At 38.1% G+C, this 27,604-nt stretch overlaps 3 protein-coding genes across 3 annotated transcripts; 2 read left to right on the top strand and 1 right to left on the bottom strand.

Annotated features, from left to right (window-relative positions):
* Positions 1 to 8,099: 8,099 nt before the first annotated feature.
* Positions 8,100 to 9,662, top strand: LOC136249109 (cAMP-dependent protein kinase type I-alpha regulatory subunit-like). Its single transcript, XM_066041040.1, has one exon. The coding sequence runs from the start codon at positions 8,119 to 8,121 to the stop codon at positions 9,595 to 9,597; it is 1,479 nt and encodes a 492-aa protein (XP_065897112.1). The 5' UTR covers positions 8,100 to 8,118; the 3' UTR covers positions 9,598 to 9,662.
* Positions 9,595 to 14,506, bottom strand: LOC136249108 (tubulin monoglutamylase TTLL4-like). Its single transcript, XM_066041039.1, has 18 exons — positions 13,221 to 14,506; positions 13,055 to 13,165; positions 12,917 to 12,990; positions 12,773 to 12,859; positions 12,605 to 12,706; positions 12,465 to 12,547; positions 12,287 to 12,415; positions 12,107 to 12,229; positions 11,249 to 11,350; positions 11,148 to 11,195; positions 11,010 to 11,096; positions 10,738 to 10,842; positions 10,606 to 10,648; positions 10,520 to 10,552; positions 10,394 to 10,465; positions 10,136 to 10,213; positions 10,023 to 10,083; positions 9,595 to 9,788 (listed from the first exon to the last, which is right to left on the bottom strand). Exons 1-18 carry the CDS (start codon positions 14,392 to 14,394, stop codon positions 9,739 to 9,741), a joined length of 2,562 nt encoding a protein of 853 aa, XP_065897111.1. The 5' UTR covers positions 14,395 to 14,506; the 3' UTR covers positions 9,595 to 9,738.
* On the top strand, positions 14,500 to 27,048 carry LOC136249114 (uncharacterized). Its single transcript, XM_066041047.1, has 5 exons — positions 14,500 to 14,780; positions 14,832 to 14,940; positions 15,744 to 15,876; positions 24,188 to 24,333; positions 26,814 to 27,048. Exons 1-5 carry the CDS (start codon positions 14,543 to 14,545, stop codon positions 26,986 to 26,988), a joined length of 801 nt encoding a protein of 266 aa, XP_065897119.1. The 5' UTR covers positions 14,500 to 14,542; the 3' UTR covers positions 26,989 to 27,048.
* The last annotated feature ends 556 nt before the right edge of the window (positions 27,049 to 27,604 follow it).

Below are 27,604 nucleotides of genomic sequence, written 5' to 3'. Positions count from 1 at the left end.
GTGTATCCCCACTTATTGATCAGTAGTGTGCCACATGCCTAGAAACGTCAGAGTGATCTATAATGCAAAATTTGGTCTGGGACAAAAATCAGTCCAGTTTTGGTCAAGGGTCTGGCTGGACCATTCTTGGCATCCAAAACTGGTCCAGCCCAAACAAAATTGGTCAGGGTCAAACCAGGGGCTGCCAAACCAATTTTCAGGTCTAGTGTGAGTTTTGGAATGTAGTCCACCAATTTGGCACCAAACTACATGCAGTATATGGCTATCAGTTTTGTTCACCAAACTGGTCTGGACGAAGCAGGAGCTTATACCACTGGATGCATATTAGCTTGACCCACAGGCAGGTGTTTGGCCGGATTAGTTAAGCTCTTTTGCTTTCCAGATTTGGGGTATATACAGTTATAAATTGTTTTGGTTTAGCTGGACTAGTTTTACCCAGACCAATTTTTCAGTTACATATTTTCCGGTTAGTAAAAGAGTTGCAGTGCTGGTGCAAGTTAGCCATCCATTGCAAGCATACAGACTGACTTACCTCATGGCTGAGCCACACCTTGGTGTATGTTGTATATAGGTGATATCTCCTGTATATAATCAAATTTGCACGCATAGCTAAGCTCAGACCGCTTTTGGTCAGGGTAGACCAATTTTGGATACCAAAACTAGTCCGGCCAGACCAAATTGTCAACAAATCAGTCTGGCCGGACCAGTTTTGGTATCCAAAATTGGTCCGGCTGGACTGTTTTTGCCCGGACCAATTTTCTGTGACAGATCCCCCTCAAAAACAGCTTGGCTGAACAAAAATGACATGTCCATGAACTAAAAGTAACTGACAACCTAAGGAGCTAATATCTGGTGAGGCCAAATAATGAATGTTATACCGGCAACTAACTATAATTTATAAAAAATTGGTCCTTTATCATTGACTCGTGCAGACTTGCTGCATTCCTAATTAATTCCCTGTAACTCTAATTGGCTAGTGATTTGGCCACATTTTTCTCCTCTACAATGACTATTGAAAAAGGTACCAATTTACTAGTAAATTAGAGTTAAAAGGGGAATGCAGTCAGACTGCACGAGTCAGTGATAAAGGATCAATGATAAAGGATACATTATACTGTAAGTAGTTAGTTGCCTGTAATAACATTTCTTGGCTTCACCAGATATTAGCTCCTTTAGTTGCTTGCTTGGTTTTCTGGACACATCTTTTTGTACAGTTGTATGGGAGTATTGTTGTATCATGCATAAATCACTCACTCTGGCTTTTCTAGGTATAACACGTGGTGCACAATTCATCAATAAGACCGTCCTATGGGGATACACTCTAAAACAACACTAGTCTAAGACATTAAAGTTTATAAAGAGGTGGTCTTTGCTATAAGGTGGTCTTATAAAGAGGTGACCACTAAGTGAATTTACTTAACTACTGTTCCATTCTAGTCCAATATTCTATTCCACCATTCCATTCCACTGAATCCAGACACCTAGCAATAATTTAATCTTTATCAAAGGGCACCACTAGATCAATTATAGAAGGAGACACAAAGTTTTTGGGCTAACTTATTGATAAGTGCTACTAAGAAAATAGCAAATAAGTGAATCATAGCACGTCTCACGGAATTGTTAGCAGCAACTGATGCTTTGTCTGTCCATGGAAAATACAAACTTTGGATCTACAGAAATTATAGCTATATTCTTTCCCTTCTGTGTTTCCACCTGAGTGTTGATACAGTTACACAATCTACAGTACTATATATACCAAAGATGGAATCTATGGTCTTGAAGAAGTGGCTACATCTCCTGCCACCAGAGTAATTCTTTATTACTTGGGAGTTTGCTGTCCCAGTGTGTCCTATATATCTAACTAAATCTACTTTCTTGTGTCAGTGCTTCCTCTGACCCTCAACTCCATGAGTTGAGCTTACATCTGCATTTCAGTTAGGGAAACATTTATGCAAGAGCAAGACCGTGATTACTTCATCTTAATGGCTGCCTATAGCTTTACCATTAGTCTTTCTTTTACAGGCTTCATTTGTCATGTTTCCAACTGTTGTTAATTTACGTAGATGGAATATCCAGTGCAGTGCATGTTGTGTCTTATGTGATTCCCCATGTCTCACTACTGCCCATGTTTTGAATGGCTGCCCAGTGGCTTTGTCACCATGCACTTACCGGAATAATTTGGTGCTGCAGTGTTTAGCATCCCTGCCACAATTCTACCAGCTGTGATGGTGAATTGTCTAGATATTGTTATTTATAATGCTGCCACTAATTCAATTGTCTTACCTGTCCATTGGATTCAGAACACCAACTTCAGTCAGCCAGGTTACATCAACAGAACAAGGCAGAGAGTATCAGCAACTGTTAGCTAACAGAATTGGATTGCTTGAACATTTGCAACTATTGCAAAACTCTCAAAGTTAGTGTTTTGGGTAACTATCACCATTTCTATAGGTTAGAGAGCTTGTTTATGGAACCTGTTATATTTTATACACTATGATACACTAGTGTCAAAAGCAGCACTACAGAAAGTTTGGATGACACTTCATGGCTGTGTATTACAGTTTCCCAAGAGTATTCAGTATGGCTTGGAATTGCTATGAGTGTATGGTTCTCCTTCCCATGCAGGCTGACTTTATTTGTTAGTTTAATGTACATGCATGCATATACTTATTTTTTGTACTCTCTTCAACACTTCCTTGCCATGCCCACACAGGTGTTAATTCACTAGCCCTGTTTTGTGGTCACATGTGACCGAGGACTCATATGTAGTTTTTCCCATGTGGCTCATTATTCAATAATAATATTCAATGGCGGATCCAGGATGGGGCATTTGGGGCAAATTCCCCCCCCCCCCCCCCCCCCCCCTTCAAGAAATTGCATACAAGATCGAGATACTCTAATAGAGCAGTCGATTACTCTAATAAAGCAGTCAAGGATGCGGGCGGTGGACCAGAAACATAATTATCAAATGGAGTGGCCAGTATCAATTGGCTATTAAACTGGGAAATAGTGTTGTTCCAGTATCAGCTAGTTATTACAGTTCTAGTCAGGGCCGCCCACAGGGGGGGGACTGGGGCATTTTAAATGCCCCGGACCCCAGCCTGAAAGGGCCCCTTGAATATCTCAGTGCATGTTTAAAAGATCGATATACTCTAATAGAGCAGTCAGATAGAGCAGTCACAGTATTCTGTAGAGGAGAAGTGTAGCAAGCTTATAGATAAGGAGATATGGTTGGTGAGGGGTAGTTATTGTCATTGTTTGGGGGAGATATGGTTGGTGAGGGGTAGTTATTGTCATTGTTTGGTCATGACCTTTTTTTTTTTTTTTTTGGTCTTCAACTTACAGCTTGGGTGAAGTTGTGATTCAAAATGGAAACCTCCTTGCCTCTGGGGCCCCACTTTAACTCTTTGCTCTAGGCCCCTTAATTTCTCTGGGCAGCCCTGATTCTAGTTCCAGTTTTGGAACCATATAATCTTTAAAATTACAATTCCAGTTCTAGTTTTGGGACCATATAACCTTTAGTATTACAGTTCTAGTTCCAGTTCAGGAACTACGACATTTAGAATTTTTCTTCAATTTCTATAACACTTATTTAACTTAAGTATTACCAATAGCCCAAAATAAACTATGGACACCCACTATTAAGTTATATATGCTATAGTCTTGTCAGGTTTAATTGCTTCATGTATGTATAGCTAATACTGTAGTTATCTAGTTATCAAACACTGAACCAGACATACCAATGTGACTGGGCCAGCATTGCATTTGGCATTCTCTTCTAATATTATAGCTAATCACTTGTTTCACACAGTGTTTTAGCATTTGCATACACGGTTGTAGTACGTACAGCACTACATTGTGTGTTTTTGTCAGTAGATATAACATTCTGGTCTTGTAAAGAGCATAAAATCTCATTGGCAAACACTGTATGGTTAAGACCAATTCCAGTTCCAGTATTAGTTCCAGTACTTGATAAATTTTCTTTATAGTTCTAGTTTTGAGGAAAGCAAGATTATAGCTCTAGTTCCAGTCTTAAGGAAAGCAAAATTATTGTTCCAGTTCCAGCTCTATAATTCTAGAACTGGAACTGGAATAAAAAGGGCTGGAACTGTTAGTTCCAGTACTGAGAACTGGAACAACACTACTGGGAAAGGAGGGAAATTAGGACTACATGTATGATTCTGTTTAGCCAAAAGTCTCAGTGATAGCTCTATATCATACGATTGCATGTGCCATCATGACATGTATAGTTGCAGTTCTCATAATGCATGTAGCTATACTGTATATCATTTCATTTATTCATTAAAAGCAATCCCTTCCAATATAGATATGCATAGGTATATGTTATATGTCTAACCTGCATGTAGTATGAACATGCAAGCATGTTTGAAAGAAGCATGTAATATCCATCTGCAAAAAAAAGGAAAGAAGGAAGGTGAATGGAGCTCGACAACTAGGTATAGTCAACTGAAGAAATAGCGAGAAACTGACAGAGATCTAGGATTTCTCCAAGGTGGTTTCCAGATTTGGCAGTGAGTTACAGGTGCATGCATGCAGGAGTCTGGAGAAACAGCCCCCATGCAGCAAACCCTGAACACTAAATTGTTCCAAAACTGATAACCTAAAACATGCTTGGTCCCTTCACTGTAAGTCTGAAATGCAATTTATGGTTTATGGATGGTACATGGTCATATATTGCAGGGGCGTAGCCAGGATTTTTTGAAGGGGGGTTCCAGCACCAGCATTGAGTTACTAGAAGCAGGGGTCTGGGGGCACAGCCCCCAGCCGCTGAGAGACTTTCAATATTTTAATAAATCAAAACTCAGCAAATTGCTATATTTTATGCAAAAAGTACATTAATTATGATGCATTAAGTGCCCCTGGGATGAAGGTAGTACTAGATAAAGTCACCTAGTGGAAACAGACAGCATAACACATAGAGACACATATAGTAATCTGTAAGTGATGGTTATATCTCACTGTGGTATAGGAGCCATGAATCCACTGATACAAATGAAAATCAAAACAATATAACTATACAAATATGCATAGCATGAATTCATTTTGCATAACACAAGTGATAAATTACTGGAGCTCTATATCTTTAAACACTGCACACCAAAGCTATAGCAGTATAAGGTCATGCTAAGTTTTGCATTTAATGTTGGAATGTCTGAAAAACTTCATATGGACATGGATATTTAAATGCATGTTCTATTAGAGTATACCTGACTGCTCTATTAGAGTATATACCTGACTGCTCTATTAGAGTATATCGATCTTTTTAACAAGTTTTGAAGAGGGCTCATGTTACCTCTGTAAATCCTTCCCTGAGAGATGAATGTAAGTTTTATCAATTGTTGTGCTGTGCCATTACACTATATTGCTCACTCATTTTGTCCTGCCACACTAAATGGTGTGTTAGGATCCTGCTTGCAGAAGTCTAAATATTACAGGGGGAGTTCCTGAACCCCCCCGGAACCTCCCCTCCCTACGCCCCTGTATTGTAGCAATCCAATTTATCTAATTAACATGAGATTTACTGTAGCTTATAAATCACGTTCTTAAATTTCTTAGCTATATATCTTTCTTTAATACCCATAATAATACACTGTTAAAATGAAGAGTAGCCACAACTCTTAAAGAGTTCCCATAATAAGGAGGATTTAACACCCCTGGAGAGTAACCATTACTCTAAAGGAGTAACACATGCTCTGCAGGTGCTGTCACTTACTCTCCAGAGTAATGGTTATTCTCTTCAGAGTATTGGTTACTCTCCAGGGGTGTTAAATCCTCTCTATATACACTGGGAACTCTTTAGAGTGGTGGTTACTCTTCATTTTTAACAGTGTAGTATTCCATTATGAATGTTCTATTAGAGTAGTTTTGATTACTCTATTAGAATACACCTAATTGCTCTATTATAGAGTAGCTTGATCTCTAGTTTTTTCCATAGGTCAATACATATACCCTTGTACTCCATTAATTCACTTTTAAGTTTTAAGGAATCAATGTAAGTTTCCTATTACACTGTATGGCTATACTGCCCAGCTCTGTTCCCATTTGTTCCATATAATTATTGCATGTGCTGTCATACAAACAAAGATAGTCTAGTGTTCCCGCTACTATAGAAGTTAAAATTTCAGAGGGGGTTTCTCAAACCCCAGAAAACCCATCTAAATATTCCCCTGGCACTGCATGTGCTGCTAATACAGTGTATATTTATACAAGAAATACATATATTCTAATTCTGTGAATGCTATCCTACTAGGTACCTGAAGGCTTAAATTTTAAATAAAAGCCTGTATTGGTGGCAACAGATCTAGAATTAAACATTTAAGACTTTAAATTCAGTTTACGTTTTTGTATAGTCCTGTTAGATTTTTACTAACCTCTCTATATAGCTATAGTCTAGCAACAGATTAAGACACTGTTAGGGGGGCAGACCTGAGTAGTGGAAAGAAGTTTCAGTGTTTATTCTACTAGGAGGAAGAGTGGAATTCCATGCATGGTAGTATAAACATACTAACTATCCAAACTCCTGGGAACTACCATGCAATATAGTCAGATAACTGAAAAATCTATAACTCTGAAGTTTTGCATGTAAAATCATGTGCACCTTATAAACAACACTTTTGCAATCAACATAAATTTTTAAATAGAAAACTTACTAAAGAGCAATCAATTTAGAGTTCAGTTAACTGATATATAGTTTGGATATGATTGAGGTTCAGCTGTGTATTCTTTCACATAACTTTGCATAATTATAGCTACATGATGAATGAAGCCTAGTTGGATATCTTCTAAGAAAAAAAAATGACTCTCCGTGCATGTTTCAATCTGAGACTATATGCATTAACCAAGCATATTTTTTTGAAAAGATGTCAATTAGTTTTCTGAGATAGAACCTGTTTGAAAGCTATACGTTAGTGCACTTAGTGCTTCTAATATAAAAATGAGGCATCATTGTAATATAATTTGCAACAAAATTTATATTATCATTTAAATGTTCTAGTTAACTGTACTATAGAATACTGCATGCTCCAGCTGCATGTTAGAGCCAGTATTTCAGTCTTGACATAAAAGTTATGGTCGCTCTAACATCTTCATAGTTTATACATGTAAAGTACAAAATTATATCTTCCAAATGGTCATTGGTTTTCTGTGCCACTTTGATACAGTGTGAAAACTGTGATTCCTGGCCTCAGTATTGCTTGCCACTGTTAAAATGAAGTGTGACAACTGCACACCAAAATGCCACAATATTATAACATGCACACCAAGTTGGCATGTGCATGTGTAGCTACTGTATATGTGATATTTTGGTGTGTGGGGCACACTTAGTGTTTTACAGTATACGTCCATGATGAGCAAAAAAAATTTAAGGGCTCATGTGTTATGTATAAATCCTTCCCATGCATGAAATATTAAATAATTCAGTTTTTAAAGCAGGACAAGTATATGCTCTCTATTCCGGCTGGTCACGTAGCTATACCTGACCACATGCAGTATAGCAGAATGTGGGTCACTTGTACATAAACATAGATATGATATGCTACATATAATATCTATGACATAAATAACACATTTGGGGGATTTTTATAGTGGCAAGATTATTTCAGTAAATTGTTAATGATTGTGCTAGCTGCAAACTAATGCTATAGCCACAAAATAAGGAATTTTTAATCCGATATGCCACTTACCCTATATTGACTAAGATTTAAAGTGGCTTAACAACCAGTCACCATATGATTCTCCCTGGTCTTATTTATCAGTCAGTTTACAACTCAGTTCAAATAGTGTCAGTGTAGTAGTTGTGTTGACTCATAGATAATACACGTTATTACGTGTATTATCTATGGTTGACTGTACAGTATCCGTACATACAGTAATACCGGTAGAATCAAGAATATCTGTACATGTATGTAGCTATTGTAGGTCATGCTGTCAGTGTGTTACAGTGTGTTACAACTAATGTACAAGCGCTGTGTACCTACAATCAGGTCATTGATTTTCTACAAAACACTCTATTAAAACACACGCGTTGCTACTTGTATTGCGCATGCGCAGACATTTTGGATGCATCGTCATGACACCGGCCAGCTTAATATCGCATCGATGGAGGAGTGTACGAGTGAAGATGGCCAGAATGCTACTGGCGAACAAGATATATCTTCACACCTCAAGCGTCGCCTTGTTGAAAGGCGAAAGAGTAGTTTTTATGAGCGACTACTGAGGATATCTATTACTGAACGGGCTTTGGAAACCATACCCCAATCGCCGCCTTCTCTACTGAGATCGTTCTCAAAACCGCTAGACAAGTTTAAACATATTTCTAGGCTGCTTGGGAAGATGCATATGGCGTGGAAGGAGTTGGCATTGCGAGCTAAAAAGCACCTCAGTGGCAGATACGAAGAATTGCTATCCAATGCCAAAATAGATCCGACCTTGAATGTTAATCCTAAAGGCATCACTGAGTTAGAGAGAACTAGCCTGCGTAAAAAGTTGTCTGAGAGAACCAGCGAAGACTATGAAATACTAAAACATCTAGTAGAAGGTAATGATGCATTTAAGAAATTTTTTGGCATTGATGCAGATCTTCTCTCCAGACTGGTCTATCTCGAGTCCTATAAAAAAGGAAGTGTAATAGTTCAACAGGGCTACCCAGGAGTAGGATTCTATTATGTAATCTCTGGCTTGGTGTGTGTTGTGACACAAACACGAAGACAAAAGGAGTTGTGGATTAGACAACATGCCGATGGCACACCTTATACATGGGAAGATGAATGGCGGACTGCAATTGACGGTTATATCAAGCCAGGTGAATCATTTGGTGAGCTTGCCCTTCTCCTGAAAAGTTTACGTAAGGCTACAATTGTGTGTGTCACTGATACTGAAGTTGTCCGCATTGATCAGGACGACTTTGAGCATCTACTTCATGAAAATAGTGAGAACGAATGGGCTGTTAAAACCACCTACATAAAATCGCATCCTCTCTTTTCAACATGGTCGGCTAGTAGTATAAGTGATGCAATTGAGCAATCACACATTTGTAAATATGGCCAGAATTCTGTAGTCCTCAGTGACCTATGCAATAACACTGACTACATCTACTTTGTAATGAGCGGGGGCTGTAAGGTGGCTTATGAAGTGCAGATGTGTGAAGAGGTTCTGAAAAATGGCTTTGTCAGGTTGTCACTGATATCAAACCGTGACACTAACAACTCTTCAAAGCAAAAGAAAATCATCAAGAAATTCTGGCACGTTGGTAATCTGTTACCAGGAGACCACTTTGGCTTAGGTGAAGGCAGTAATGACACCTACATCATTGCAGACACCAAAACAGAATGTCTTCTCGTAAACTCCATTGTTTTCCAAAAATACAATCGTGGAAAGTTATTTGAAGCAATGCGACTGAACAAGAGGGACACTTATCCACAACCTAAGGAGTTTGTGTACAGCTACAAGAGACAGAGGGAGTGGAAACTTTACAAGCAAGAGGTGATAGAAGAAGTGCTGAGAAGGAAGCATGAAAGAAAGAATTTGCACAAGTGGAGATCTTGTGATCGTGACATGAGCTTTCTTCGCAAAGTCTAATATTTTGAAAACTGATCATGAATTATGTTTAAAAATAAACGTGTTGAAAATTCATTAATAAACATCTGAACTCTATAATATAAAAGTTAACAAGTATGTAGATATAATGAAGAGGACCAGCCTTTAAAAATAGAATGTCATTTAATAAGTGATATTTCTTGCTTTTGATAAAGTCCTGAGTAGGTTGATTCCTACAAATATTGATATAAAAGACGATGATATATTGATACTGTATAGCTGGAATTTTTTTAGGAATGAAACTTTCGCGAAACTAAAATATGATTTTTAAAATTCGTGAAAGTCTAAAAAACATGTTTTGCACTAAACATTTCACAATTATTTTTTTACAAAGCTATCATTACTTGCAAAATTTGTAAAAGTTTCATCCCTTGAAACTTTCTGACTATACGGTAATACATTGGTACCTTTTTGAGGATGCTTGTGATATGCCAGAGTCCATTCTTGAAGTAATAGATTATAATATCGCTGTAGCAGGATTCCATAAATAGTACACATATTACGCATGCAGAAGGCCCACCTTTATATCAAAGAATTGGTGATACCATAGAGTGTCGGAGGCGGGAAACACACGTTCAAACATTCCACACCTATTAAGCTACAGTGCAAAAGCACACACACACAGTAACATGGATCATATACACACACATGTTATCCATACACATATACAGTAGAATCTGCTATTATGGTGGACACTGCAGTAATCCAAACACTTTACTCTAAAGAAACTAGCTACCCTCTTACTACACATGTACGTATATTATGGAGCAACAAATACCTCATCTTCTGTTTCCATAATCATTCTAACATCATCATCTGTCAGTTCAGCCAGGATTCCTGCAGCACTAGACTATGAAGAAAGAATGTGATATATCTGAATATTGATCTATGAATATTAGATTACTTGGTAATGATCTCTTTGAATAAAGGTGACATGCTGTGAGTTAATGGCATAGTTAATTGTCAGAAACTAGCTAAAATAATGATCACCTTCATCTTTTCAGCAGCAGTAAGAGGTGTGTCCAGTGGTTTACTGTAAAGGATGAATCATTGAAATTAAGTACAAAAAGCTTGACTACTCTATTAGAGTATTTAAGCATTGTATACAGTGTATTGACTTACTCTAAGAAAGTGTCTTCACTGGGTATAGGGAAACGTGACATGTTAAAAATATCTCGCACCATATGCCCCTTAATATTGACATCCAGCTGTGAGTTTGAATGCAGACTAAAGGATACAAATAATAAAGAACAGTGGATTATACGTCAAGTGTGATAGGGAGTCCAGATTAAATATTATGATTTTGCTAAGGAGTAAAACCTAAGTTTGGGGCTAACATGACCACTAATAGGAGGTGGTCTTTCTAAAGAATCAGCTGCTAAGTAGACACCTACCTAGGAGAAATGTTTACTTCAAGGATCCATGGCTTCAAATTCTTGTCCAGCATGACGTCAAATCCAAATAGTTCATGACAGCAAGACCTGCAATCAACTTGACCACTAACATACATAGTGATCTACTATAATATCTACCTCCTTCGTACATGCATCTTTAGTAGGCCAGTTACTGCTGGTTCAGATCTGAAACAGTCCAGTTACGTTCACACAATATGCACACTGTTAACTGTTCTTACGCTATGATGGTCTTGATAACAAGACATTTTATTGACTGCCAGACAGCATCTGTATCAATTCCCATGTTTGTTTTCATGTAAGACCAGAGGGCTAACAAACCCCTACACAAGAAGAGTATATCACAGTGAACTATATACTGAAGCAGTTCCAGAAGCACATTATCATGTAAATTTGATGATCAATGCATCCATCCAAATTTGTTGCAATTGTGAACAGAAGGTAAGTAACAAACCCACAGACTCATAAAACCAGGATACTGTCTAAACATATTGATTACCCAGATACCAACGTGACTGTTAAATTAGAGTATTTCATCACTAAAAATATACATGTGTAATGTGCATTTTATTAGACTGAATGCATGAGTAATAGAGTGGAACTCTTTTATATAAAAGAATTAAGTTTTGATTATCTGATATTTCCACTAGCAATGAAGGTGCTTGGATCTACTCTATAATAGTGTATCTACTAATAACGTACAACAAGCCAATGGAAGGGAGCATTCCGGTGTATGCGTGTGAAAGAGATAGACATATGATGTGCATGTGTAGCTGCACACTTGGGTAACTATATACCACATAAGTGCTCACACTATGTATGTATAATTGTGTGTATACTGTGGACTGTTCACGTGTGTGTGTGTGTGTGTGTGTGTGTGTGTGTGTGTGTGTGTGTGTGTGTGTGTGTGTGTGTGTGTGTGTGTGTGTGTGTGTGTGTGTGTGTGTGTGTGTGTGTGTGTGTGTGTGTGTGTGCATAGAGCATGTGAAAGTATAGTATGTAGGTGGATGCATGTGTATGAGTGTCAGTCAGTCAGAAGGCATACCATGTTGTGTCCATGTGTGTAATTTTATGATTACCATTTGTGTCCCTGACAGATGGTCTCATCAGTGTTAGGAGTGAAGCTACTGTTCTTTTTGTTTATACTGTAGTTGGTGAGGTGGATGAAGCGATTTGACAAAGACTTCATCGACGTTGAATACCTTTCCAAAACATGACACAGTAAGATGGTGTATTACAAATACTTCGAGTGTACATACTTGCAGGTAGCAAATCTTGCTAGCCCTTCTTTGAACACATAAATACGAAGAGGATCGTAGGATGTAACATAAACATAGACTCGCAGGTCAAACTTGCTTCCATTAATCAGAAACGGGTTAGACAGGTACCTGTGCATGTAAAAGCATTTAAATAAATGTAACGAAATACATCTCTTACTTCTGTACAATGACCGGTTTCTTTTTAGGAATCTGACTCCATTTGTGTATAACTCGAATGCCAATACCCCTTGCTGAAGCCGGCTAGAGTTACATGATCTATTAACACACAAGTCAATAGTTTACACACTGATATCTTACTGGTTTTAATATCCACTTCTTGTTGGCACTTTCATCCCAGTCTCTCCTTAGCAACAGCATATCATTTGGCAGGATGTAAGTTTTAGGAAAGTAGTTGTAATCCTACATATCATGTGATAGGTGTAGTTGTATGGCTACTATACAGTGTTGACTGATTAAATTTCACACCTTCTTAGATCGAGAATGCATTCTACTGAGGGTCCTCCATAGTCTATCCTTCCTACCGATCTGGTATGTCCCAGGAAAATGATTCACCTGCGGAAATGATGTTAATACATAATTCCTGATCAATGTGAAACATATTGTTACCACCTTTTGGTATGGTTTGATGTTTTTAAATGCTTCGCTCTTCATGTGCTTGCCCCAGTAGCCAAGCCAGCGATTGGCTATAATATACATCATGTATACAACAAAACCTTACAAGTGTATGACCATTTTACAAATACTCACTTTTTGCTTTTGTAAACCCGACCCTAGCGATGCATTGCTTAATGATGTTGGGAGTAATAGGGCTCATTTTCCATTTCAATAGTCTGCGAATTTCAGGTGGGAATGAAGTATCTATGACACAAGCCATAATATGATAAAACTATATCTTATTATTCCTTTTCCTTACATGGCTCATCTTGCAAAGGAAAATAGATTGTTGGTGGTACATTAGCAAAGAGACTGTTAGCTGTTAAGGTGACAGCTGGTTTTTTGACTGGTGCTGTAATGGGTTTCTCAGTGAGGTGTTCATCTGATGCTGCAGGTGATGCTTGTACAGCATCAATGGGGAAAGTGAGTGACTGAGACCTCTTGGGTAAGCGATAGGTCACGGACAGCTTCCTCTTGCAGCTCACAAGTGTTTTGGTAGAATCAGACACAGGTATTGGCTTGTAGCCATCAGCAGCACCGGCTAATTTACTGGGGCTACAGGAGGCTAGAAATTGTCTTCTTTTCAGTGGCGAACATAGAGGTATTTCCGGCAGAATTGGTGGCTCATAAGAGAAACTGTGCTCACAATCCAGTTGAACTAAACTAGTATTGTCTACTTCCTCTCCATCCTCCTCTGCACTCAGACTGCTCAGTACATCATCAGCGTCACTCCACGTGTCACCTTCAACACACCCATCCCCGGGCTGTCTCTCCAAGCTGGATACCCAGCTTTCAATGCCATCGTCTTCATCTTCCAGAAAGTCAAGATGTACTGCAGCTTTTTCTGAGGATAATTTTGGCTGCACTAGTGGGCTGGCATATTCTGATAAAGTTGAGGAAAGTGTCGAAGCATTGTCATCAATTAAATCAAAGTCAAGTTGGGGCTGTTTCTTGCTAATGCCACTACTAGTTTTCTTTGAGCAGTCTTTGCCCACTCCTGTTATTCGCTTAGGGACTCTATCTAGGCCTCGATCTAGGCGTAGTTTCCGCGCCACCTCAACTGGTGGTGAATCATATCCGGACGAACTTCCACTGATAGAGCTCGCCCTGGCAACTCTTTCTTGTGACAGCTCCTTCACTGCACTGATTCGTGTAGGAGACTCCCTAACACCCCCCACCCAAGAGTTCTTCTTTAGCACCTTTGGTGATTGCCTCGTGGTCTTTGGAGATGCTTTACCGTGGGGTGCGTGCACACGACGAGGCTTCGGCTGTTGATCAGCGATTGACCGAAGCCTGCTGTACGTCAATGGAACTGGGTGCGGTTCTTTTGGTTTGTGTCGCTTAACCGGGCTGTTGATCTCCAGGCAGCTAATTCGAGTTGTCACATCATCAACAGAGGCATGGTAAGGACCGATCCTAGACCGATCTGACATGACACCTTAAATTTGACACTCTCTCAGCTCATAAAATCACACACGACGCTGTACACTTAAATGCGTTGATTTCCAACTCATTGCTATGGCAATATACAGTCACGTTACTATCCCGTATTTTAACCCGGGAAATTACGGAATTACTAAAATGGCGGATATAGTTGCACCCGAAGCGGACAGCGAGTACTGGGGTTGGTGGTGGCAGAACTACTCGTATTGGTACTACTGGGCGTCGTACTCTATGTATAGCTGTCAACAACCAAACCAGGACGACTATGACAAGCAGTACAAACAATGGCTGGAGTATTTCAACAGTGGCACTACACAGCAGATGGACCCACTCACTCAACAACCACATGTGGAAAGACCACCCCCTAGAATAATAGGTAGTTTCTTGTGATGAATTGTTTGTTGTCACTTAAGAGTATTCCCCCTAGGGTATGAAGTACATTTGGCACACTCCTTGAGACGGATTATCGCTGAATTTATTGACATGATCATATTAGCTTTGATTCTGAGGATATGTGTACCGGGATTTGATTGTCGGTAAGTGATGTGCATTCTCAACATCTGGTAGTGTTGGAGGACCTGTTTTTAATTGGGCGTGTTTCAGTATATCACGTCTTTGTGAGTGTTTACACATTAAAAGTGTTATGATATTATTCTTGATGAGGATCATTAGGTTGTTAACTTGTGGCTAAATGCTATCAAAACTCCTAGCCAGACCATGTGGGGGGCTACGTCAGTGTGTTTAAATTAAGTGTCGTCTTAGCTGTAAGTGGGTATTATTGAAGTAAATTGATGTGCATTGTTGCTTGTTTACAAGTGTCATGTCAATGCAACTAATTGTAAGATCCATTCACACTTTTAATATTATTGTATGCTTGATAAAGTTGCCTGTATGCTTTAAAATGTTAATCACTTGATACCTGGTTGGTGAAAGCAACATTTGAATTCATACACAATGTAGTTACTGTTTAAGAGTGTACATAGTATAGGGACATGAAACCATGCATTGCACACATACTGTTAACTTTACTGTAATTGAATGTGAATGCTGTAAGGGATATCAATATCATTTTGTTGAAAGCATAGTGTATACATCGACGTACACGTTTATCCTGTCCTTATTGACTATAATTAAAGTTGACAGTGCTTGATGAAAAAAGAAAGATGCATGGCCCTGAAAACCTTCAACTACTTCTGTTTATACCTTAACAAGTACAAGGAAAAATTAGGAATTTTAAGTTCACCATCATTCGTGTCTCTTGTTTCATTACTTTTTATTGCTGGAACTTTAAATTACTAATTTTAAATTGTACTAGTATTCTTACTATTTCACTCACTAGTATACCAGAGGAGTTAGTGATGGATTTGGATCTGGAGGAACTGACTTTAGTAGAACTACTAGAGGTGGAGACTGCTCTGGTTGGCTTCATGTTGTCAGCATTACTACTGAGATGTTGTCATGTTATTGTAGAGGTATACACGTGTGTGTGGTGTGTGTGTGTGTGTGTGCATGCGTGTACCAAGTCCCTATTTTGGTGGTATTGGACTTGTATTGGTAAAGCTATAAATGTCCGATACTATGATACTTTGTGCGATGTCATGTAATTGTTTTTCAAAATGGCGGTGTACATATAGTGAGTTCATAGAGTTGAGCGAGTACAAATATAAACCATGAATCTTCAAGCAAGTATAACTATACTGTTATTAGTACAGTAAGGATTTTGAGCTATGCTGTAAAACCAAAATTCATCTCTTTCACTACTTTTTATTGCTTGGATACCTACGCCATTTTTGTACTAGTTTGTTTGTTTTGTTTTGCATACAGCTATACATATGTAGCTTTTCTATTAATGACAGCTGTATTAGAGTATCTCAAGTTGGCCTTTCACCTATCTACCAGGGGGTGTGGCACTATTTCATATTTTCTTTGTGCTAGCATTATGAATACAGCTAGCTGAATAATAACAGGGTGTGTCATCGTGATAGACTGTTAAGAGAGACATGGTGGCCTCAGTGCTAGATCATTATTAGATCGTGTTAATTAATTAATAGGCGTGGTATTGGACCTATAGCACCTAAATAAGTTTGTGGCATATAAATATGCTGTTCAAGGAAAGTGTTGATAGGGAAAATTAACTCCTTGGTATGGATTCATTGCAACAAGAAGACAATCAGCCTGATTGAAGATAAAAGGAAAGACAAGGTACAGAGGGCACAAACTCGTTGGAACCCCAAAAGGCACATCCCACTGATAAGTTTATTGTAGTGTAAGATGGTGGCCGTGCGCTGCTTTGTTTGGCCTCTAGGCTTGTGACTGTGGTCAGGCAGGCAGTCAGACTAAAATCTGAGTTTTAGCAATTTAAAAAAAAGAAAATTCTATATCCGGCTGCCTATTAGTGTTTCTTTATTTTTAATGCAGTATTTGAGGTTAGATGGACTAATATTATCAAGAATATATAATGGGGAGGGAGAGTGTCGAACTGCGCTATAGGCTGTGAAAAATGAGCCCGTAAAGTAACCTGCATACATTTCTTCTGGTAAACCTGTCCACTGTTCATTGCTCAAAATTAACCCCTTAAATGTTCTGAATGATGGTCCGCATGGAATTGCAGTGGCTGGAATTCCACTTATATGTGTCATTTTTCGCTAGTAGAACTGTTGAGGAGAGGCAGGAGATGGCAACCATGATGAAATCTTGACCATGATTAAATGTCAAATGAAATATCAAATTTAAAAAAATTTTCATGACTCATAACTATGCTGAGATATGGTTTATTATGTGATAGTTTGAGTTTATTTAGCTCTTTACACCTGCATTTTTGGTCTTCTTGTTGTTTCCAAATTTATGACCTCGCTCAACCATCAATGTTTGCTTTCCAGGTTAGCTGCTTGTATCTCTTTCTTTGTGCAGCGAGTTCCTCTGCATGATGTGCCATACTTTTTGTAAGTACATCGTTCTTTCACTTAGTAGTCACGTATACAAAGTGCGCCCACAGTGCTTATAGTTAGTCACTAATCAACACAAATCACCGAGTGTTTTGAATGATGCCATAGGACTTTACAGGCTTATTTTACACAGCGTATACTGCAGTTCGACACTCTCCCTCCCCATTATATACTCTTGATATTATTTATAAAGGTGATTTTGTTGTTTAAGATGTCTCTAGGATGGTTTTTAAAGGTGGCATTTTTAGGCGGTGCATGTCAACTTTTGGGGGGATCCCTACTTAAACAATACTACCATACTGTTTGATATTGAAGTTATAAATGATCATGGGTGATGCTACAAAACCAGTGAATCACACTTTATGAGATTAACACATGTGCTTAGCAAGCTTGCTTATTTATTATCCATTATTAGAATTTGCTGGTGAAGAATGCCTGTATACTAAGTATTGGTTGGTTGGTGCATTACCAGTGTATAGTGTGTGTACTGATAGTATACTACAGGTTTTTGCAATTGAATTCGGCGACTTTGCAATTGAATTCGTCCCGTTTGCAATTGAGTTCGTCGCTTTTGCAATTGAATTCGTCCCGTTTGCAATTGAATTCGTCGCTTTTGCAATTGAATTCGTCGCTTTTGCAATTGAATTCATCGCTTTTGCAGTTAAATTCGTCCGTAACAAGAATGGCAGCTGGAGCAAACACGAAAACATGATGTAGCAGCTGCTACAAGAACTTGTTCAAGTACAACAGTAGTAAACAACTCTTTATAAGGCAATAATTCTTCCTCTACAGCCTATCCAGCAACATTCCAAACTCTACTACGCCATTCGCGATGGGTGTGGTCACTCGCGAGCAAGTTAATTTACGCCATTCGCGATGGGTCCATTCGCGATGGGTGTGGTCACTCGCGAGCAAGTTAATTTACGCCATTCGCGATGGGTGTGGTCACTCGCGAGCAAGTTAATTAACTTGTCAGACAGCTATCAACTTCGCGTACTACCAGCTCCAATTACTTTCTAGTGTCTCAAGTGTAACTCTCCAAGGCATAAATAGTTCATCTCTTAATGAACGGGTTGGTTTCTTGGAGCCGTTTTGTTTATGACAAATTGTAATGCAAACGCGACGAATTCTATTGCAAAACCGACTAATTCAACTGCAAAACCGACGAATTCAATTGCAAAACCGACGAATTCAATTGCAAAACCAACGAATTCAATTGCAAACGGGACGAATTCAATTGCAAACGGGACGAATTCAATTGCAAACGGGACAAATTCAATTGCAATACCGACGAATTCAATTGCAAACGGGACGAATTCAATCGCAAAGGCGACGAATTCAATTGCAAAAACCTGTAATATTGATACAGTACTCCGATTATCTGACCCCCTTGGGACCAAAACATGTTCAGAAAATCAAAAGTTTGGATAATCAAAGCCCATTATACAGAGCCCTGTTCAAATACTCTAATAGAACATACATCGTAGACAAATACTCTAATAGAGCAGTCATTTGTACTGTTTGGATAACCAAGTCTTTGGATAATGGAGGTTCTGTATGTAGTACACGTGATCACTACATTTCGATATCAGTGTTTCAATATGATACCGGGCTCCAGTTTATACCTTAAAAGGCAACAAGAATAGAAAACAATATAAATAGCATTTAATTGAACCTTTTCAATATTTATAAACATCTCCATTATTTGCTCTTTACGATGATTAACTAATTATCTACATTGAAGAACTATGTATTTGTGATACAACCGTGTTGTACAAACAATCAAAATGTTATATAGTTATACACTGTTTAGTAGGGTACTGTTATTAAAAGCCATCATAGAAATATCGTACATGATGAAAATCACCTTTAAGAATGGTCTAACATCAAATCCAGCATTGAAAACAAGAAAACATTTACAGAAGGCTGATTATCAAAGTTTTAAAAAATTGTCGAAACCCAATTGTTGGTCTGCCAGCATCTTCTATTACACAGTTGTTTTCTTCGTGCATAGAATCCATACTGAGGTGTTAATTTCCTGTATTGATTTAACGGTACTGTAAGAGGGAGTAGCAGGTACTGAGAGAGGAAGTAGATACATGTTGCTACACTAATGGAACAATTGCATGACACAACCATGTTCTTAAAGGATCGCATCCAGTTGCCATGCCCTAGATCAGGGCTGCGTTATCATACCCCTTAATCTATTGACTGCAGCTTTGCTGTAGAAACAAGATATGGCAGTTACACCTCTTAATCTATTGTACGTAGCTGATTTGATAGAAGCAGTAAAAATCATAAGTTTACTGTTCACATTTTAATTCTTGAAAATGGCCTTCTTCTTTGTACACACAGAGGAATATAGGAAAAGCACTTTACCTTGCCAGTTTATGGTGAACAGACTGAGCCAGGTGCAGTCTTGTAGCTATGAGCTATGATTGATTATTTAAATTTCTATAGTTTACTTGCCGTATTGTTGCTGTACAAATCGAATTTCTTATTGTTCCGAATATCTTAGTGCTGTAACTTCAAGACTATTCATGATAAGACTGAAACTTTGATAGTCCACTCCTTTGTTACCATAAATGACAGAGAAGCAATAAAATGGAATTGGAGGGGTGTGTGAAAATTACTGGTTTTTGCTCAGTCGGTTGCCATTATTATTTTAAATGAAGTAGTAGTGGTGAAACATGATATGTGAATGATGGTAGCTATTACAATGTAACTATGTGGGAAAATCCCTACTTTGGCATGTAATGTGCCAATGTAGGGATTTTTATACTAGTACAGTGTCCCCAGCCATCAATTATAACTTTCTGTTATCCGAACTATGAAAATGACTGTTCTATTAGAGTATTTTAACTGAGCTTTGTATAAATGTATGGGCTTTGCTTTTCCATTATCCAAACACACCTAGGGCCCAATAAACTTGGACAATGGAGGCCGAGGGACTACTGTAACAGCTATTCATGTTTCGTTTCATCACTTTTTATCTTTAGAACCCTACTTCATTTTTAAATTAATATTGTTTAATTGCACCATTCGTCCATTGATACATCACATTGTTATCCAACAAACTTTAGAAACAGGTAAACAACCTACTTACATTGCACAGGATGTTGATGTTTATGTAATGTTGAAATATTGTTACACTAGCATAGCAGATTAATGGTTCTTTCTAACATATCTGTTGACATTTAAATCAATGCATGTTCATTCTCCCTAATTTTGAGGGTTAGAGGAAGCAATTTTGGTTTGGTAAAGCAAGCAAGCATTTGAAAAAGGCTACTGTGATAATGTCATTTGTTGGTCTTGAAATCTTTGTTGAGTGGTTTTGATGTGTGATACTGTGTAAATAGCTGACTGTTATATTAGAGTATGTGACTGCTTAATTAGAGTATCTTGTTTTTATGATAATTTTGGTCTGGAATTCGTTTGCTGACCTCTTCTGCTGTGCCTGTAATTGCTATGTACTTATGTTAATTTGTTTAAGAAGTACATGGGAATATCTACTGAGAAGCCATTGTAGTAGCTGTGTAGGGTCAGGTGTCCGCTGGTGGTTACCATTCAATACTTGACTGTTAGAAGCTATAGCAGTGCTTAGCATACCTGTAAGAACTAAAGGTGTTTCGTATCAATAGAGAGAAGAATTGGAGAATGGTGGGATGCGCTTCTGGAGAATCAATGAAATCATCTGGTCAAGAGCAGCAGCGTGAGCTAGTTATAGCTAGGGGCTCTACATGTCTGGGTGATACAATCACTGTGATACCGGATGGGGATTGGAGCAAACATACCCATAAACATTCCTATAATGCCAAGTCTGGTTGGCCATTATTTATTGGGAAAAATCTTGTTTATGGAAGTAGTGTAGTGTATGGGCTTGGACCACTGATGACAAACCACCTGAAAATACCTACTACTAAAACTGGGATGGCTCCTATGGAGGCAGACATTGTTTTAGAGGGTTTCAATAAGTGTGTTGAATGGAGCATACTGTCACTATTCATGCTACAAAGGAAGGGGAAAACTGACAGAGGCTATGCATAAGCAACATGCCAAGGCAGCTCGCTGTGCTACAGTGATGAGTCAGATAGGTCATCGGCAAGCACTAAACTGCAAAAGGATTTGATGAATGCTGACCACTCTAAATGTAGCACAAACTCGAAACAACTCAAAAGCAGCATCAAGTGTCTCTTGCATGTCAAGTTAATTGTCTCCCACCTACTTCCGTTCCTATTCTGATCCTACTCCATCTAATTTATTCATGATTTAAATCCAATGTGACCTGACTATAGAACAAGAGCAACACTGAGTAGATGCTTCAAATGATGAATGCCTTGAGGAAGTATGCCCATTTCCAGTAGCAAAGGAGAGTACTATTGACCCAGCTATGATCTGTGACATACAATGAGCCCTTAGTAGATAGGGAAAGTCCATGGTAAACTAAGTAGAATGATGAAGCATTATTTTATGACTGCTACATAGTTAATTTTGCAACTAACTTTGCAGAGAATTGGAAAGCACCCCTCATCTTCAGGCCTTGTGCCTACATTTTACAAAACTAAATTAAATGTTATCAGTTATACCAGATTGAGCTGCTTACTTCCAAGCACAGTGATGATGATCATGCCTCGGTGATTTGGAAGTCTTAGAGTAGACTACAAACTACCTCAACCAATGTTAAGTTGATTAGTCAGTGATGTACAACTGCAGCAGTCACACTTCTAGTAAAGTAGAAGTTGTACAACAGCTTTGAAGGCAATGTATCAACTACAGGGTGTAGTTAATGGCTTAGCACTGACAGTCTAGTGATTGATCCTTGTGCTTCACCTCTACCACTAGAAGGTCTTATAGAATTTAAGTCCATACAATTATAGAGACAGCCTGTTACAAGAGGCGATTGAGAGCAAGAAATGCAGTTTCTTGGCTAAGAAATTTTTCATTAAAACACAGCCACAGGTACATCAATTACAGTTTGTGATACTTTGTACTGGTCAAACCTGGTGTAACTTCTTTATCTCTGCCAAAAACAGTTTAGGGGAGAGAATCAAGCAATGAAGAATTTTGCTCTTTCACTGACCCCCAAATTGAAGCACTTTTACTTTTGTGCCATTCTGCCAAAACTGACCGTTCCTTGTCAGCTGATGCACAAACCCAAGGAGTGGGTAACTGACGAAACTTCATGGATGCAGCGAAACTTCATGGATGCAGCAAGTGGAATCTGTACCTTGGTGAACTTCTCTGTAAAAGTATTGTTAACTTTGTTGCATGTTGAAGATAGACTAAATATAACATTGTCACTTGTATACTTTTCATAGCACTAGTATCACTCACTATTCACGTAACAATTATATCCTTTCTCGTTCTTTCTTCTAACAATAACCGCGAGGTATTACATGTGCAAAAATTACATAAGAAAATTTTCTGTTATTTAATTATATTTAATAGTGATGGGCGTAATCATGTGTAATCTGAAGGGATATTTTGTGGCTTACCACCAACCACGAATTACCACTCAACGCAATGTTGTGTATGAGAGGTGTGTACTGTATGATACATCTCTGCGCCGTAGTGTTTATATTACTGTCACTTAGTGTAGTTTAAAGTGTCTGTTTTAGCTCGGTGTCTTGGGTTTTTGGTAGTATACAACACCTTCTTAGTGGCATTTCAGAAGCAAAAGTGTATGCATGTATTTTAATAAAATGTCCCTTTGTCACAATGACTAATCTGTCTGTAGTGTAATATTCTTGTTCCAGCCGCCATAGGTCATACTTCAAGTGACCCATTTCCTCGGTTTCTATTAAGTTATAACTTCGTAATATGTTTGTGTTGTTAAATCAACAATGCAAGTCTTGATGATTTGGTCAACCAGTTTTGATTGTGAAACTGCTGACTCTACATAATTTTGTAGTGGCAAGTAAACTTACAAAAGAAAATTTCAGAGCCAAGTTGCAGAGGCTCTTTTTAGCATCAGTTATCTTTCTTTATTTAGTGAAATGATTTATTAGCTCATACGTATGATATGGACATGTATGAATAACGTTTTTTTGTGGCTACGTCAATACTCAATTGATGGCATATATGCATCAATCCTTTTACTATATCACATACACTACAAGTTTCATAAGTGAACCCTACTTAATTTTTAACCCTTAAACCTTCAAAAGTTTTTTTAAATGCAAGCCCTAAAAGCACATTGTCCAGTAAACTGGATTTCATGCATGCATTTTAAAATAAACTCCTATAGTACAAAAACTGTTTATGCTGTCTAAAAACTACAAGCTCACCATTAAAATTTTGTTTAGATGGTCCCATTCTTCGTCATATCCTACCAATCCAGAACTTCACGTTGTACCTTACAACAAGTACAAAAGAATTATCTGTTTTTCTTTCTTCTTAGTGGATAAAAGGCCATAATTTGACTGTACTTTGTCCTATCAACTTAACTCTTGACATCATGTTGTTTGTCATGTGATGGCAATTCAGTTGATATGTAGATATCGTGTGATATTTTAAATGGCAAATGAGCACAGTAATGATACGAAAGTGAAAGTAAACTAATGCTTTGTAGCGGGTGGGTTCCTTATTGCATGTTAAAAGTTTATTTACAGTTACATTGCTTGCTCTTTGCGGATTACTAAAATCTATTTCCTAGAGATTGGATAAACACTTCATAAGATAAGCCTGTTTGGAACTATATGTAAGTTGGCAAAAAGCATTGTTTGTTTTTGTAAAAACCAAATCCAGTTTTCTGGACTATACAGGTGTAAGGGTTAATTTAATGGTACTAATGTAGTTTACAAATCATTGTTCATATACATGCATGTACTCCCTATAGTGTATCTGTACCAGTATATTCAGGTGTACCATTGGAAAGTGGTTGATGGGACTAAAGACTCTCAATTGTAATAGTCTAAGACTGACTAGGGCTGGATGGAGGACTGCTGCTTTTGTGGTACCAGGAACCAGTCTGCCTTTGTGGAGGTGAGATGATCTATATACTGCACAGTAACTGTATCTAGTCAGGGCCCTATTTATTAATGCTAACAAAAAAGTAAAGTCTAACAGTGGTATGCTATTCAAGGATGGATATTACACAGAGAGTAGTGACTATTCAGTCTATTAAATAAAGGCAGGTTGTTTTAGGAGAACTATACACACTTTGTATGCAATATAAAGTCTGGTTTATGTCACTGCAATGTGCATTTTAACGTATTAACCATTGTAGACTCCATTTAATGTAATATTTTGGACTCACTTTCAATGTTGCTGTGTAGTGTACCTATATTGAAATGGTCATGACCATAGAAGCCCTGCTTCTTGAGTTACATTTATTTTTATGTTTATTTATTTTGTTGATTATAGCAAAACCCATCAAGGGTACAACGCTAATGTGCAAAAATCATGCATAGTGGTTAACTAACAATGAGGTAAATAACCTTTAAAGGAATTTAAATCACAATTACTTAAGTCCTCAACGTTCAAGTTGTTCCAGTCCGGGATTGTCCTTGGCAAAAATGAATAAAGATATTGGTTTGTTCTGGTGAACAGTTGCATGAGCTTTTGATAAGAGTTCATAATATAGTAGTTCTAATATTATGAACTCTTGGTATCATCTTGTTTACAAGCTTAAATAACAGAATTAAACGTGAGTGTCTTCTATGATTCTCAAGGGATTGCCATTTCAATCTTATTAACATGTCAGTTATACTGTCTCTATGGTTCCTCCTCCAAGGTTTGTTTAATACAAACCGTGCAGCATGATGTTGTATCATTTCTAGCTTGTGGATCAATGCTTACTGGTAAGGGTCCCATATAGCAGAACAATTACTACATGTCCTACAATTGTGCAAGTATTGCGCCAAAGTTAACTCACTATAAGAATAGAGTGTACTAATGTTATTATAGTTGCTCATAGTGTGTTGTATTACAATGAAGTGAAACAGATTGATAGTGCTCACTTGTGGTAATTGTTCTCCAGTTGTTTAAAGAACAAAGCAAGTTGCCACTTACTGTTATGCACATTTAGGACATTTTTTGCCCTAGAAGGGAATTTGCCATAAGGAAACATTGTAGAGTAGTTACACATAGAGACTAACGTTTCATGTTGTTACACCCCATTTTACACATTTGCTGTTTAATAGCAACTTTGTGGTTAAACAACTACCTGCCAGAGCAATATCCTTAGTCCATAGCAAAGGTAGCTTTTATACCTTGGCTTGATATAGCATTTTTTGGTGCATACTGAAAAGCGCTCCAGAAAGCCTGACAGCTACTAGAGTAAAGAAACTGTTGATCAACCAATTTACAATTTTCCACTGTTTGTACACTCCATTGTGAAGGGTCACTATGTACAATTGTGCTACACTGCAGTAGGTGAAAAGACATATCTTGGACCTAAACAATGGCAACCAGTGAAGAAATCAAGCCCATTGCCTTAATTAATCATAGTCAAGTTATGCTTGGCTAAAAACATAGTCAGGGAGACAGGCAGTTAATTAGTAGAAAATGCCCCTACTATGTACTGCTTGACAAAAACAACACTTACATCCCAGTGCGTGGGAGTATCAAAGCGCCGCGCTGGGTTATAACTACCATACAGCTAGACAGAGCGGCGCTACTACTGTACAATATATTAGTTATCACCCAGTGATAACACCCTGTTGCGGAGCCACTCAGTCTCTTTCGTGACATCATAATAACCGCGAATGGCATTGTTTACCAATGGAACAAAGAGCCAAATAAGGAAATATTGATACAAAACACACCAATACAGCACTTAAAACTAGCTAAATCTTACAAGAAAACTGTTAATCCTTTACACAATAATACTACAAGTTACCTATACGATAGTTTAACAAATGTCAAGAATAGTCCGTGACGATTTTCGCTCCAGCAATCACTCCCAACGGTCACTATGGTGAAGAACTAACTTCCTCTAGCTTCATCGTTCTATCTCGGATTATGGTAGCCACTTGTTGGTCTTTATTTTTCTCTTGCACACCATGTGACACCACCATACCAACTTCTGACGAAGGCGAATCGTACCTGGAACCGCTGCTTCATAACACCGCCCTTCGCTACAGTTTGTAGGCAGTATGTAAGGTCTCTCTTGTGGCTACGAAGTAGAATCTCCATACAATTCGGACGAAATCTTGAGCACAGTGACAGGAAGTTAAACCGGAACTTAATTTACTATCCGTAAACTTCTGCGCACTGGGATATAAAATAGTTATATCCCGTATACTCGGATGATATCATTGTTATTACACTTGTCCTCGGCTCCACCTCGGACTCGTGTAATAACAATGATATCACCCTCGTACCGGGATATAACTATAACTCATCACTTCATAAAATGCTATACAGCAAATTGTGTAGACCATTATATGGTTTCTTAAATAATAATTAGCTATATGTATTTCAATATATCACATCTCTTCCTTGTTAATATACATATGTAGGTCACTGATCAGGTCAGTGTGCAAAGCAATAGTAAGCCTGGTGTGCCCTCTACTGGTGTTACTGGTGTTTGCTAGGAATGGTCAAACTGTCTATGATCGACTCACTAAGTCTGTAGTAGTTCATGTGTCTCAACTGTATCGACCTGTATATAGTACTGAACTACCTAATACATGATTATGTGCATATGTTTGTTTGTATCAATTGTTTAATTCTCAATGACTAACCAATACAGTACATATTTTGGTATGTACCTTTGTGCGTGTTAAGGTCCAAGAACAACTTAGTAAATGTTACATGCATGGATTTAATATTATGTACATGGTATCATTAATATTTTCTGAAAGCTGTGTCATGTACTTACTTATTTATCTCTACTATGTTGTACACACAGACTGGTTTTGTTGGGTTGGTAGTGGAGGTCATTTAGATAAAACATAATTTGTGACCTGCTGTGTGAAAACTGACCATTTTCACAAAATCGTGTTTTGTGTGCCAACAGAGCAAATGTCAATGCAAAAACACCAGTACAGCACGTACACTTTACAGAAGGTAAGTGGTAAAACGGCTTATTTTTGTTTAGCAGTCACATATGTAGTTGTCAGTGATATGTGTGGTTTGCATAGCTACTGTAGTGTGTGTGTGTGCGTGCGTGCGTGCGTGCGTGCGTGCGTGCGTACGTGTGTGTGTGTGTGCAGATGCATGCATGTATCCAGACTACACAGGTCTTTGTAATTGATGGCCTATCTATTCTCCTGGAGATTCTCTGTTCTGGTCTACTTGTAAATAAGTT

This window comes from Dysidea avara, chromosome 3 (genome assembly GCF_963678975.1).
Source record: "Dysidea avara chromosome 3, odDysAvar1.4, whole genome shotgun sequence".
NCBI classification, from domain to species: domain Eukaryota; kingdom Metazoa; phylum Porifera; class Demospongiae; order Dictyoceratida; family Dysideidae; genus Dysidea; species Dysidea avara.
The sequence above is the reverse complement of the archived record's forward strand: the minus strand, read 5'-3'. Positions and strand labels throughout refer to the sequence as shown.